Source organism: Rhinolophus ferrumequinum, chromosome 4 (assembly GCF_004115265.2).
Source record: "Rhinolophus ferrumequinum isolate MPI-CBG mRhiFer1 chromosome 4, mRhiFer1_v1.p, whole genome shotgun sequence".
NCBI classification, from domain to species: domain Eukaryota; kingdom Metazoa; phylum Chordata; class Mammalia; order Chiroptera; family Rhinolophidae; genus Rhinolophus; species Rhinolophus ferrumequinum.
In genome coordinates, this window is record NC_046287.1 from 77,593,630 (window position 1) to 77,609,489 (window position 15,860).

The 15,860-nt window shown below is 39.4% G+C and overlaps 1 protein-coding gene across 3 annotated transcripts in view; it reads right to left on the reverse strand.

The window, feature by feature from the left end:
• Nucleotides 1-396: 396 nt before the first annotated feature.
• STOX2 (storkhead box 2) overlaps nucleotides 397-15,860 on the reverse strand; it is a 114,455-nt gene continuing 98,991 nt past the window's right edge. For 2 of the 3 annotated variants that reach the window (XM_033104567.1, XM_033104566.1), the window contains exons 3-4: nucleotides 12,644-14,909; nucleotides 397-6,739 (exon numbers count right to left, since the gene is read on the reverse strand). In XM_033104567.1, coding sequence (XP_032960458.1) covers nucleotides 6,544-6,739; nucleotides 12,644-14,909 — 2,462 coding nt within the window. In that variant the 3' untranslated portion in view covers nucleotides 397-6,543. The remainder of the gene's footprint in view (nucleotides 6,740-12,643; nucleotides 14,910-15,860) is intronic. The other variant, XM_033104565.1, reaches the window with a different exon arrangement.

Sequence of the window (15,860 nt, forward strand, 5' to 3'; positions counted from 1 at the left end):
AACAAAACAAAACACAAAGAACAAAACAAAACAAAAAACAACCACATTACTTTATGATTTCATATAGAAAACTTAATTATAAGCATCTCTAAGCCTTACTCTTTTAAATTTGAATAGCTAGCTAAAAATGTGATTTTTTTCCCCCCAATATTCCTGGAAAAAGATTTTGATCAGAAATTTCTACTTTTAGTTGTTTTAATTCAAAAGCTCTAATAACAAAAATTCTTATCGTGCAATAAAAATTTGCTGTGAAATCATATTGAGGAGAGAAATAAATTGATCTCACCTAAAGTATTTTCTCTCATGTACCAAAAGAAAAATCCACTTAGACATATAACCAAATGTTATTTAATATCTTAAAAAGTAACACAATCCAAAATGGATATTTCACACAACACTACATAAACAACATGAACACAATATTACCATATGGAGGGACTTTCAAATATAGACTTACAAAAATCCCTGTGCTTTTTTAATCTTTTAAGTTATTATACTAAGCATGACAAGTAATCATCATTTACAATATGGTACACTGACACGATAAAAACCATGTTACAAATGTGCTGTTATAAATCAGTAACATTAGGGAAGACATTTCATGAACTGTAATTATTTCATATGAAATACTATACAATATAAACAGAACATCCATCTTGGATGACCTTTACAGCAACCAGAGACCAAGTAATTTAAATTTTTTTTTTCAGTGCAAACACATTTTATTCAAGGCAGTCTTGGCTGCAAAACTCCTTTCTAACATACAGTAAATCCCACTTGCACTTCTTAATTCATTTACCCTAATGCAATAGTCACATTCAGTCACTCAGAGAAAGATACCTGCAGAATTATGATCCCTTTAAACTTAACATTGAAATTTAATTCTCTGCTAGAAAGTCGTATTTATGTCAACTACTCTAAGGACCTTAATTTGTAGCTGTCAATACTTACAGGAAGGCGACCTTAGGGCAGCTTAGTGCTAGCCCATCATGTGTGCGCAATACCACACACTAGTTTGCTCTTCCAATGTGGAAACCACGGCGGTGTATCGGTATCTAGGTGGGGCAATGGGAAGGAGGCAGGGAGGACCTGGGAGGACAGGAAGGCAAGGAGCCGCTGGGCGTGTACTTCATGATGCATTTCCTGTAGCTGCAGAGGACTGACATGGGAGGAGATCTCAGATCTCAGATTTGGTACCTCTTTTTGGTGGGAGCAAGGGAACAGGGGTGCCAAGGTCAGCCTTTGGACAGGGAGGTAGGCAGCTGGATGTGGATCAGCCAAGTTTCTAGCCTTACATTGTCTTAACTTGGAATACAGTCCCTTAACCTCGTTGGTAGGGTGTGTATGTGTTCCCATTTGAAGCCAACAGGAGCGATTAAAGCCCGATGACTGATAATGTACAATCATAAGAAGATTTACTCCCCCTTGAGCCTTGTAGAATTCTGAACCTTGCAAATCAGCAACTGTAAGATACAGAACCGTGACAACACAGTATTTATGTATTAGGGGAGCCATCACAGGGGAATCTCTTTCTGGGATGCTGCTGCAAAAGATGCAGAGATTAACTCAATCAGGGAGAGGCCAATGTCTGTTTCAAACACACTAGGAAATTTAATAATGATTTATTTTCATATATGAAATGTCTCCTAAATAAAAATCTATGGGAGAATATTGGATGTACCCTTAATACTGTAAACCCTTCTAGGAGAGTGACGAAGTGACAGCTGATTCTTTTATCTTACTTGGCAAAGATCAGACCGATTATAATCTCTTTCCTGCCCATATTTTACTAACCCAAAGCACAACAATACTTTCCATGGCTTTTGCATTCAGTTTTCCTGTGTTGTAGCTTCCCCAGCCCTAAATATACAGAAAAGTTGCTGGGGAACAGTAGAGTATTGGATGCCGTGACAGTGGGCAGGGCAATGCTAGGCAGAGGGAAGGAAGGGATCGCTTCCACGGGGGTCCACTGTCACCTGACAGCATGTTGCCCGTCGTTCTGTAACTGGCTTGTGGCAACAGAGATCCTCATCAAGAATCTTGTATCTCCTAATTTGAGAAAACACTTAGAACCAGATCAGCTCCCTCGAAAATCCAGACTCTGCAAAGTAGGGCTCAACATATTGTACTGAATTTCTGTTGTGCTAAGAAGCACTGTGAAGGTTACTTAATAAAGTTTTTAATTAAAATTTGTTTCAGCACCTTCCACTACCAGGAGCAGTCATGTTCCTGAAAGATGGTATTTTAGCACAGGAATTATAGAAGCCCAATACAAAACTGTATCAAGAGTGCATGTCTAGATCTACTTCTGACAACAATGTCATTTGAGTGGATCTGTTAATTTCCCACTTTATAAATTGATACCAGTAAGGTGTACTGAGGTGTAAAATTCCAAACACCCTGAATTTTTTGAATGAAAATGGACAAAGGTGTAAAGTTGTATTTGTTTTCTTTGACTTTATTAGCACACATCAGAAAAATAGCATTGCATTGAGTGATTTCTCATGATGGTCTATCCAACAGATAGAAAATAGATCACTGATAGCTGCCACTGTGTTTCCAAGTAATCTTAAGTCACTCCTTCTGTTTATTCATTTCAAGTATGGGTATTACAAATATGACCTGCTTGGTTAATTGTTTGCGAATACGAATGCTTTGGAAGCACTTGAGATCCCAAAATGAACTTGCAAAGTCATTATAGGGTGGTGTTGTTTTTTAATCAAGCTCCAAATATTGCCCATGTTATAAATGATGAGACTTTTCAAAATATGATCACTATTGTATTGTGAGCAATATGCCTATAATTTAAGTTAAAAACTTTAGTTTCAAGTACACTTTGTGGTGATCAGTGGTTTATCCTGGGTAGAATTTTACAAAGCTGTGCCAACCTAAAAAAGGAACAATGCTTTCATTTTCATTGAAGAGGTTTTTTTCCTCCCTAAGGTGACTGCAATATAATCTAAATTTGCATTTTGGAAATGCTGGTTGGGTTATAAAAAAGGGAGATTTGGGAGCAGCTGTTGTTCAGGTCATTGTTACTCCAGATTAGCTTTTACTTTATGCTTCCTGAGCTTGAGCCTCACAGCATCAGACAAGCAGTCATTTGTTATTTTTACTCAGCTAGTCCCCTTTCAGCTCTTCTATGTGTTTTCTCTATTTGATGGCACCCCCCCTTTTCATATGTTCATTAAGGTCCCCTGAGATGTGCAAAATATATAAAATGGAATACAAACTACTTAACAGAAGTTGCGAATACACAGCACAGCTCTTTTTCATTCAAAAGTAGTTGGGCTGGATGTGGTAGCGTGTGAGTGCAGGCAGAGGACCAAAGTGCTTCAAAGTTGGCAGTCCAGATTTCTTGTGTGTCTTCTGTTACTGAAAGACTAGAATTTAAATCAGATTTTTATAGGAGTAAATAGCTGGCTAAATTATGTTTACCAATTGGCTCTTCGCCAAGGGGAGCTTTTAGCAGGAATTAGGGGGTGGAGGAGACAAGAAATTTAAACTTCCTATCATTCATAACAAAATCAAGTGCGCTTTTGTGGGGAAGAAAGGAGAGACAGGTTTACATCTGAAAATGAAATAATGCTGTAAAAAAAAACATGGCAATGGAAAAGTCATGAGTCCACATAGGCAAATCACTGACACACACACAGAACGCCGTGGCCTAATGATAAAGTTTTAAACTTTGCTTTTCTGAACAATACACTTTAACACACTGCTGCCGCTTCATCAAATTTATGGAGGTAGTTATATGTAAAAATAAAAATTACCATAAAGTAATATGCTGTATCATAATAATACATAAGTGTGCAAAATGCCGACAGATGGGTTGACCCTTTAAAGTTGAACGCTACACAGAGATTCAACCAGATTCAGTTTTGTAAACCTTTCGATTGATAAACTAAGTGAAGACTAGATAAGCAGCCAAGTAACACAAAGCTATCGTTTCACTGGAGGAAAAAGATGTTGGCGAAGCTTGGAGCGGCCCAAGTGTTTGGTCCCCGAAAATCACCATAGACCACTGGGTCACATTTGTAATGTGCTTCTTGCCACTACTCCTCCCCCATTCAGGAATCCCAAATAGATTTAGACGGGGGATATTTCTATATAGAATGGCTGCTTACCTCATGTCATCTTTAAAGTCCATCATTTCTACGCTAATGGCTGCTGGTCTAAGGGAGTTCTTTTTTTTTTTAAAATCATGTACCCCATAGCATCAGGCAAATAGTGTACACATTTTATTTGAATAATGTCTTCTGTAAACCTATTTCTTGTGAAATATTGATAAATTCATATTTTAAAGCTTCTAAATGTAATGCTTTCCTTTCCTGTTCACACAGCATTTGATTATTATAATGGCTACTTTCAGAGGATCAACTAGAGGCTGATGTATTGTTTCAATGGTTATATTATTTATGGACTGAGAGTATGATAAACACTTGAGAGCAGGTTTTTTTTGGGGGAAAAAAACAAATTTAGACAGAAGAATTTAGTAACCGTATGTTATACAACTCCCCAAGGAAACAGATTCTGTATATAGTCTATTAGGTACATTATCATTCCTTCTGGAAGTATTTTTAAGCAATGAGACAAATAGTGCATTTCTGAACAATCAAGGCATGCCTTGGAAGAAATAAGGAATGACACTGAAAGCTAACTTAATAAGTTTTAGTGGTGTGGGAGTTTACCAAGAAATGTGCTTATGTTTCATTCTAAGCACAAAAAAAGAAATCTATACTAGACTCAATGAGTCCAGTTCCCAATGTAACTTCCAAAATACCTGAAAAAGCATGAGGGAGCACCCAAATGTTTCAAGAATCAGTTCAACAATGTATATGACTGCATTCTTTAAATAGATTGTGAGTGATTAAACCTAAATACTGAAGCAGAAGTCTCACAAACTTTATGCCATTCACTGAAATCTGAGGAGAAAATAGTTTAGATTTATTTTGGGATATATATTTTATGGCACATGGCTGCAAACATCACATGCCACTAAACAAAACTTTTTGTGTCATATGTAACCCTTTTGCAAATAATTTTCCATTATCTACAGATTTATTCCATTGTTCTCATAAAACACAAGAAACTTTGAAAAGTCTCTTTTCTAGAAGGTTGAAAGCTTGATTGTTTGTAATCACTTTGCTGCTGACCGGCTGCTTTGTATTCAACATGACATTGTAAACCAAAGCCAAATGTTAAACCATTTTGAAATAAGTTGGGCTAATAACCATACATCCACCTAAAAATGCCTCCTGAAATTGGTTACAAAGTATCTGTAAACATTACTCTGGCATAGTTCATGTATGCATAATTGTTATTCTGGTAAATTTTAGGGGAGTACAAGTTGGAATTATACCACACTTGCAGAATGAGCATATTCTGTTGTTAATTACATGGGCACATGTATATTTCTGATCAAAAATTATTTTAAAGTTTTCTCTATAGATATCTTCCCAGGAATAAAAGGCCTGAAGTTCAACTCTCCCTAAATTTGCTCTTTCCTATAACCACTAAAAATCATCTCCCACAGCCTAATTTAGGCATTCTATTTAAAACTACATAAAATAGATTTATGTCCTTCCATTAGAAAGAATAACATCCCCAGGCCATACTCTTCATTTGTATCACAAAGAACATTCTGCTTTTAAACAAACTAATTATTGTATCTATTATATTAAGATAGGATCACCATAAGTATCCCAAAGAGGAAATGATCTTCCTTACCTATCTGACTAACACCTTTTAAAAGTCCACATTATCTCTTCCATCACTTAGTGCTGTGCCCCAGCCAGGCTGGGGACCCCCTTCCTTTTTCTCCACTTCAGACTCAAAGGCCTATATTCCTGTTTGTGATTACGGAAGGTTGAAAATCAGACAAGCATCTGTTACACTTAAAAACAAAATCCTGAAAAGAAACACTCCCAGTATTTCAATCATGACCCCTTCTGACACACTTCCATGGGCTTCTGCAGAATCATGTCACAAAAACTCACAGTGAAAAATGACTGGTGCATAAACAATTCACACACAAAGGGCTGGGGTCCCTTCTCGTCAGTTTGGCATTGATTTCTCTCAAGGTGGGCCCTTGCATTTGACATTTTGTGGTGGCTTCGTTTTTTTTGTTGTTTGTTTGTTTGGAAGTGTCAAGGATCAGTTCTGTGGCATCATTTGCCCACAGACTGGGAGGAACACACATCTGTGGCATTTAAAAGTGGAATTGGCAACTGCATGACATTGAAAATGCTTATTACACTTACAGTGTCTAGACTTTCCTATGTGTGCTCAGTTACAATTAGTGAAGCAAAAGTGTACATGTCACCCCTACTGCTATTCTGTTGCTACAGAGCCATCAATGTGAAAAACAATACTCTGAAAGAAAGATTTTTGTGTTTTGCTCTAGCCTACTTAGCAGCACAGTTTAAGTAAACACAAAAACTGTGGTTGAGATGCTTGTCTTTCCAAAGATGTAAACATCAGTCCCAGTGTCGTAAACTTGGCTGTATTGAATGAGACAGGAGATCTGAGGCAGAACGACTATCACACACTAGTAACAGAAGCTTGCAAGCAGTTGGAGGGTTTCTGTAACTTCTCAGCTTCATTTGTTGGGGGGTCCGTACTTGCTCGGAAGTTGAAGGCCGGGCCAGCTCCACCATGGGCCGGGCTCAAGGTAGGGTTCTGACGACGGTTACTTTCAACAATGCTTGACGTGTTGGAAGCCAGGCTCTCCCGAGTGCTAAAAGAGTAAAAAGGTTTTGTTTTGTTTTGTTTTGAACATAAATAATTATATAGTGAGTTCCAGAGGAAGAGCAAATGATGTAGTTAATGGATTTCCTCTGTTGGTTCATAATGTCATATATATAACATCTCATACTGATTATTCACATATGCTCCTCCGACATGGCTCCAGAAGCTTTCACAGACATCTATAATCAACAGCACACTGAATAAAGGGTTTTTACACAGCTAAGTGCACTTTAAATGTCTTCCCCCTCCTTTTACATTCAAGGAAACTACTTCAAAATTTGATGTGATGGATAGCTATCGCATCAGTTTTAAAAAAGAATACTTGTAAATATACACATGTAATGATTTCATTTCAGTCTGGAAATTTATTGATATATTGCTCCTTAATAAACTCAATAACTATACCCTAGTGATTCTGTTTTCATTCTTGATTAGCAGATTTTGACTTTGGTGGACTTCAAGCATGCCACCGGCTAATTTGCCGTACTGATGGAAATAAAATTCTTTTTAAACACCTTCATATAGCTCTGTTTCAAATTTTAACACTTTAGTTAAAATACATTATATTTTCAGATAAGGAATCTTAGATGCGTCCCATTCATTTGTGAAGTTTACATTTATCCATACTCCCCTACTTTGGTAGGAATATTTTATATTTTAAAGGATTCTTATGGAATAGAGTGACTTAAAGGCTTTAGTATTTTGATTTATCTTAATGTTTCTAAGTTAGAAATACTGGAATGTATTTATTGGCTCTAAGAAAATTTAGAACAGTTAACATTTCCAATGTGTAGTGCAATAGCAGAAATAAAATTACTTGGCCTAATTGTGGGAAATAAATGGGTTTCATGTCCAAGGCCTTCAAAATGACACTATAACTTACCAACTTACAAAGAGACTGAAGAAACCATATCATGTTCAAAATATCACCCTACGGGTCAACTATATGGTGATAGAAAAAGAACTGATTCTGGGTGGTGAAACACCAAAGCAATATACAGATGACGTTTTATATAAACGTACACTGAAACTTATATAATTTTACTAACCAAAGTCACCCCCAATAAATTTCATAAAAAATATTCATCCTATTGGATAGAGTCAAGGTTTATAAAATATTGATGAGAGCTGGTCTCCATAACTGATTTAAGCTTGCTGAAGCTAGTTCAACAGGTCAAAGTATGATAGCAGACATCCTAGCTGCCTCTCACTCCCATCCTACACTGATGGCAATTTTGTCTGAATCCTAGATCTTGGCAGCCCTTACTAACAGGTTATTTCATCCTATCCACTTGTTTGCTTCCTGGCCTTCAGTTTGCTTCTCATCAAGGAGCCAGGAGTTTAATTGTTCAAAAAAACTGGTTCACCCACTACCAAAAAGAAAACTGGACCTTTCTTGACTGCAGAGGGTCTCTCCAGAAGGTTAAAAACATTTATAGAATAAGTCAAGGTCTTCCATAATACTTATGGTAATCTGGGCATACCTAAAGAATACTCAACATATCATCGCTAAAGGGACAGAAAGGGCTCGACTTACCTACTTACCTGCCTTACACGTTCCCTAAGAAAACTCTTGGTGGCTTGCCAACACTACAGCTGAAGCATAGGGTCAGGGAGAAGAAGGAAGAAAGACAATACACCTGTGGGACCCCAGAGCTTTCATGAGACGTTCCTTCAGTTTCATTCTTATCATGATAGTACCTTTACGGTATTGGACCTCCTCATCTCTAAAATCAAGAGAGTCACATGACTTACCTACTCATAGAGTGACTGTGAAGAAGAAATCTGTGACAATGAAGAATTTGTACACTAAGAAGCTAGACAAATATAAATTATTTCTGTTGTACTTCTGGCATGTAATGAATGAAGTAGCTACTGGGGGTTGGTTTGGGGAATCTACATTACTAATGATATCTTTTCTGTGGGGAAAACAGCATTTGAAGGGCCAAAGGACCCACGTTAAGCCAGCCTTTAAGGCACAGGCTTAACATTTATCAAGTACCTGCTGTATGCCAGGTACTGTATCAGGCACTGTAAACACACATCATTGCAATACATCATGTCAGTTTGTAGCTGTCTACGCTCTAAGATGCCTCTGTGACCATAGCCAACATATTAATAGTGATAAATATAGACAGTAGTCCAGTTTCTCCGAAGGATATATTTCATTATTGGTGCAATACTGAGTATAGTGTGTGACATTCATGTTGAGGGCTCTGGATATGATGGTGAAAAAGTTACTGGAGATGGAGTATTAGGAGTAAAAATGTTCCTCAAATTTAAAAGTTCTTACTTTTTAAATAAGAGCGCTAATGGAGTGCAACCTTAAAAATAAGATTTCACTATTGTCTGTGTCTATGAGTTTTTGTTTCTTCATTTGTCTTGTTCCTTTGTTGTTTCAGTTTTATATTCCACATATCAGCGAACTCATAGACACAGACAACAGTTAGTGATTACCAGAGGGTACGGGGGGAGGGGAATGGTAGAAGTGGGGAAAAGGGGATCAAATATATGGTGATGGAAGGAAAACTGACTCTGGGTGGTGAACACACAATGTGATATACAGAGGATGTCACATTACAGAATTGTACACCTGAAACCTGTGTAACTTTACTAACAATTGTCACCCCAATAAATTTTAATTAAAAAAATATTAATAATAAGATTTCAGGATTTTATAGGCAGAAGGACTGAACCCAGCAGCTTTGTTTGTTTATCCCCCCGGTGTATGTATTTCCCAAGGGCCCACGCTTCGGCAGCACATCTCACGCAGAGTACATTAGGCAGACACTCCCTGGCAGCCTCTGGCTCCTCTGATTTGCATATTATGTTTATCAACCAGTTTTTGGCTGATGTGGAGTAGCAGGCTTCTCACAGCTATGGCATAACTTAAGTTTGTACTTTTTTCCCTTCTCAATACTCTTTAGTTCCCCCAACAAAAGGGACTGAAGAATTTTGAAAATGTGGCTGAACATGACTTCTGAGCCAGTATCGAAAGCTGGGAAGTGTGGCGATCACCTTTTTTTTTATCTTTCTTTTTTTTTTTCCGGTTGGGATCTTAGTTGCTCAGTGATTTAATGTTAAGACCCAAATAAATGGCCCACGTATGATCCTGTATCTCACAACAGTGGGGAGGTTGTCAGCATGATAATTGCTATTTGGCTAAAATACTCTTCATGCTGGAGAGTACAACTCCCTATAACTCAAGTATTTTCCTGCATTAGACCATCCTCATGCATTAGAAAGGCAACTGAGTGAATTTATTGAGGCATACAGAAAATACAGATTAAAAATAGGTATGGAAAATAAGTTTGTCATCTAGCTTCTAACCAATGTATTTCAAACACGAAAGGGGTATACAGCAAAGAATTGTTATGTAGATTCTCTAGCTGTATGAAATTTATGGTGATCTATGTATTCCTAGAGAAAATTCTTCCTAATAATAGTAGACAGACATGTAGCTATTTTGTGAAGGTTGTCTCTTCAGAACGACCGTTACGTTCTACCATGAGAAAGCATTTAACCTTAATTATACTATTAAAGATATGCAAAAATACATATTTCAAGAAATAGTCCCATTCATAAACTCTATATTCTACCCGCCAAACTTAGAGATAAAATATATTCTGTGGAGAGACTGGTTCAAGTATTTCATGAATATTTGTTTCTTTGCCCCCAAACAAACAAAATCTTTCAATATTATGTGGTGGTAGGTTTTGAGTTAGAACCCATTAAGCAGCTACTCTCAACATCTCCTTAGCAACTATCTCTGGGAGTATAGCAGCATTCCCTCTGTGGAGGTCCAGGGACCAGGAGGCAACATGAAGGGTTGGAAAGTGGTGTGTGAAAAATATTAGGTGGGTAGAGTCTATATAATAAGAAATAGTAGAACATAAGGTACAGGCAAAGAAACCACACCTTCTATAAGCGATGGTTTTGAACTTCTACCATCAATTACAGACTGTCAATTATGCTTATATGATATCCACTATTTGGAAATCAAGAGGAGAAAAGAGTAGGAGAAAGAAATAGAAAGAAAAGGATATACAAAATAACTGGTAAATAAATTAAGATTTGATTTGGAATAGAAAAATATTTAGTAAAAATTATTTCTTGGAAAAGTCACTTCACAGGCCAGTAGTTTCCAGAATGAGTACCATGCTCCCTGAGGTCTCTTAGGCTCCTCAATGGATGAGCAGAAAAGATCTGGGACCCCTGGTCTCTCATCCACTTTAACCAGAGTGCCAGCTCTGTGGTCTGTTTAGACATTAGACTTCCATACGTGTTAACTTGGAAAAATGGTTACATGACAACAACAACAACAATAATAATAATAATAATAAGGAACTAGCCCTTTAAGAAATAACAAAGGCCTAATATGGGACAAACAGATTAACGATTCCCAATCCTAATTTTGGGATGCTCTGTCCCCAAATTATCCAGAGATATAGTGAACTAATCACAATAGAACTAATTTTAATTCTTAATAATTAAAATAAATACATGAAGTATATAATCATATCTGGATACTTATTGAAGTTATAAATATTATAAAATCTTGGGAACCACAGCTAACGAGAAATGTCAATTTCTCAACAGTATTTCTGCATCTCAGAGTCACCAATCTGGAGTAGAATTTAGAAGGAGAATTAGGTCCCGAGTTGCTCTTTGAGGAGAAGGAAAAGTTAAGGAGAAAAAAAGGAAGTTGCATAGACTCTCCTTTGCTTTCTTAACCCCGAATCACTTCAGTGTATTGAACTTGACCATCAGGCATTATACACTCTCAACTGCCAATCCTTTGTTGAATTACCAGCACTTACTAAAGAGAAGGGACTCTGATTAGACGATTATAATTAGGTGGTATCAATTCTGCAGAAAGAGAAAGACCAGTGCTGGCACATGCTCTGATCTAACAGGGCACAACAGGCCCCCAATATTTCTGTGAGAGGAATAAGGTCCTTTTCTCTGTAGACACATGAGAGGTAAGAAGAAGGTGTATGAGCAAGGGGTTGGGCCACACAAAAAGTCAGGATTAAAATGGCACTAAGCTTCTAGATCCACTTCTAGAAAGGTTTTGAGATCTGCTTTTACAGTTGACCCTTGAACAACACAGGCGTTAGGGGCACCAACCACGATGCCATCGAAAATTTGTTTATAACTTTGACTCCCCAAAAAACTGAACTAGAAATAGCCTACTTTTGACTGGAAGCCTTATGGATAACATAAACACATATTAACACATATTTTGTATGTTTTATATATTTCATACTGTATCTTACAATAATGTCAGCTAGAGAAAAGAAAGTGTTATTAAGAAAGTCATAAGGAAAACACATTTACAACATGTATTGAAAAAAAAAATCTGTACATAATTGGACCTGTGCAGTTCAAACCGGTGTTGTTCAAGAGTCAACTGTATATTTTCACTAGAGGGATCCCTGTCCTTGAGTCAAACAATTTACTCCCAGCCCCTATCCCACCCACCCACTGACTGACTACTCACTCATTCTACTCAAAAAGTTACTATTTCTGCAGGACTTAAAAAACAAACAAACAAACAAACAAAAAAACCCTTCCTTTATCAGCATGGTGGCAATATAAACAGAAAAAAAAAAAAAACTGCTGGGAAATGTTGGGATTAGATTGGACTGATGCAAGTTTGAGGGAAGGAGCCAACCCACCAGTCCAGATTGGTGATCTCTACAGCTGCAGAAACATTTGTTTCAATTCCTGAAAAAGAAGTCAGAAACAGGTTGTTAACAATACAACTCACACAACTCTTAACCCTCATTCACAGAATTGAGACTGTGAAAGCATCCGTTTTTCAAATGATTTGCAAAAAGCCCCAGGCCCCAGGAGGTATATGTGTGTGCAGAGAGACGCCTCTCCCTACCGTGGGGAGTTGAATCCACTGTCCACAGTGATACTGCTGCTGTCCATGCTGTCGAGACGGGCCGAGTGGGTGGTTCTCTGGTGGCTGCTGCTGTCCGTTTCTTTGGGGGCAAGAAGGGTGAGGTTCTTCTCAAATTTCCTCTGCAAGTCTCTTTCCTTCTCCCTCTCGAGGAGCCACTGCATGGTGCCTACATCATCTCTGTTTTTCTCTTCCTCGGTGTTTTTGTTTGCCCCTTCCTCAGAGTCGTCGTCATCAGAGACGTTGTAATAGTCAAAAGAGGCCTCCTGGTTCCCCCCTGACTCCTGCTGACGCTGGAGAGCTGGCATGGCTTGTGCCACCGAGGTCCCCAGAGACGGCTCCAGTTTCTCGCATCGGCCTGGCAGTGTGTCGGCAGGTGTCTTCGGGTGAGATTTGAGGAGGGACAGGCTGGATTTGTGATAGCTGTTTACAGACAAGGTGCTGTGAAGAGGTTTGAACAGTGTGTCTTTGCTGAATATCTCTTTCCTCTTGTCCAGGCTGCTGGGCTCAGCGCTGTGATGCTGGATGAGGCGTCCATTGGCAATCCCTTCGGCCGCTGTGCCTGAAGCAGCCAGTCCGCCGCCTGGCCCCTTTGGCGACTCCTCCTTGTGCCCTACAGGCTCCCTAGAGGAATGCGGGGCCTGTCTATCCGATAGAGGCAGCTTTTTCACCCCTTCTGCCAGGGTCATAGTGTCATGGTCGTCTTTATTCTTTCCCAGAGGCGAGGGCGCAGTGAGTACCGTCTCACTGGAGGTGTTACACTGGAAATAGTCATCCGTAGCTGTTTTGGTTGGACAAGAGTTGAGTTCACCGTACGATGGTAAACTCTCGGGTGGTTTGCCTGGCTCCAAGAGGCTACAAGCACTGGAAGGTTCCTTGAGGCCACTGACTATTTCTGGAATACACACCTCTTTATAGCTTGTGGACAAAATGTGAGCCCTTTGATGACCAGCAGACTGTGCAGGCCTCAAAGTACTGTCGTCAATGTAGGACTGGCTGGGGGTTTGGTCATCCTGGCTGCAGCCTTCAGCCAGGTCATCAGGCGTCCCCAGAGAGGAAGCACCCAGAGGGCCCTTGGAGTTGTCCATGGACCTGGATCTCTCCTTGGCTTTGCTGGACCTCTCATTCCTGGACCGTCGGTCCTGGGTATGGCTGTGGCTTCGGTGCACTTTTGAATGGGAGCTCCCCCTGGAAGGTTCAGGAAAAGGCATCTCAGTTCTCCTTTTGGCCAGTTCCCCCGATACATCCCATTCTGGTGTCATGGGGAAATGAGGCTCGATCATGTTCGTGTTGCTATGCATGATGAAGTTCTCTCCTTTGTGTTCAATGATGAAGCAGCCCTCCCTGGGAGCCCTGGTAAGAGGGTCACAAAAGTCATACTCTCGATCACCCGGGATATCCAGATGAGAACCATCTGATGGGTCTCCTTTAGACACTCGTGTCTTGCTGTGTGACCGAGACTTCCCATGGGACTTTCGATGAGTCCTACTCTTTTTACTTCTTCCGCTGTGATGGGCCGAGGACCCGGCTTTACTCCTATGAGCTTTTTCTTCTTCAAGTTTCTTCATTAGTGCAGTGTGCCTCATGACATTTTCTACGGTCAAGTCCGGGTTAATACGCCTAATGATTTCCATTTCCACTTCCCGAGGGATAGTAGTTGGTGTGTCCTCGTCTCGCAGGGGCCACTCTTCAGGAGGAAACTGGGCCGAGAAATTGGCTAGCTGTTTGGTCTTGTCTTTTTTAAAACTTAGCCGGAATAACTTGAGCCCAAATTTTTTGGACTGCTTTTCACTATCTTTAGGTTTTGAGAGAGTTTCTGTCTTATAAGAAAAATTTACAGTACTTTTGCTCTTTTCAGTGGGTGGTACCTGGCAGAGTGAAGGAGGGCAATAAGGGTCTTTGCAGTCCTTGGCAGGTTTCCTCTGCAGAGTTGATGCATGCATGCTGTGCATGTCTTCTCTGCAACAGTGGCAAGAGTCGCAGTGGTTTCTGGGTAATGTCCTTTCCCTGACACAGCCTGAGGCAGAGGGTGTTATGGTTCCGGGTTGTGGAGAGGTACACTGAGACCTGTCAGGTATCCTCTCGTCCAAATGGTACCATTTACTGTTAGTTCTTATGAGGGAAGGAGTTATGAAATAAGTCTGTGGGGTCACGATGAAATAGCCATCTGGAGTTGGGTAGATTTTCCTCTCCCGTACCAGTGTGTTCAGGGTGTGCCGTAGAATTTCTTGGCTTGGGGTGGGAACACCTAAAACCAAGAGAACACACTCATGAGAATGAAGAGGAAACGTGTTGGTTCCCGATTTTTCAGAATCCGCTATGGACTGGAATCTTGTCCCTCCTCCCACTTCTGCCCCCCATAAGATTCATATGTTCAAGCCCCAATCCCCAATACGATAGTATTAGATGGTGGGACCTTTGGGAGGTGACTAGGTTTAGATGAGGTCATGAGGGTGGAGCCCTCATGCTGTGATATTATAAGAAGGGACTGTCTCTCTCTCTCTCTCTCTCTCTCTCGCTCTCGCTCTCGCTCTTCTCTGCCATGTGAGGAAACGGCTGTCTACAAAACAGGAAGAGATTCCTCGCCAGACACCAAATCTGCAGGTGCCTTGATCTTGGACTTCCCAGCCTCCAGAACTGTGAGAAATAAATGTCTCTTGTTGAAGCCACCCAATCTATGATATTTTGTTTCAGCAGAATCTGACTTAAGACAGAATCCTATTAATTTGGTCAAGCGTCAAAGTGTTATCAGACAGCAAGTGAGCAGGATTCCAAGGTGTTCCTTAAGTTTAGCGTGAGTATTAGTTTTCCCCAATGGCTCTTAGGAATATTACTACCGATTGAATGGGAAAATGTAAGAGATGGGAACAGAGAGATGGATAGCTAGAGTTAGGTTGCTACTGTTGTTAGAAACCTTTACTGAACTGAATAATCAAAGACAGAATATTTTTAAATGAGGGGAAAAAATAAAAAATATTTTACATGATATAATGTACAAATCATTTTTCAAATGATTTGCAAAATCATGCACATCATGCTTTTATATGATTTGTCAATAAAAGCAACTAGGGAAATGGTTGGAATAGCCATCGTAGTATTGAAAAACAAATCTAACCTATATAGAGGGCTACATATATGGAGCTACTCTATACAGGCATTTTTTTTTAAGATTGAGTTTACTTAATAAACTTAATTCTAT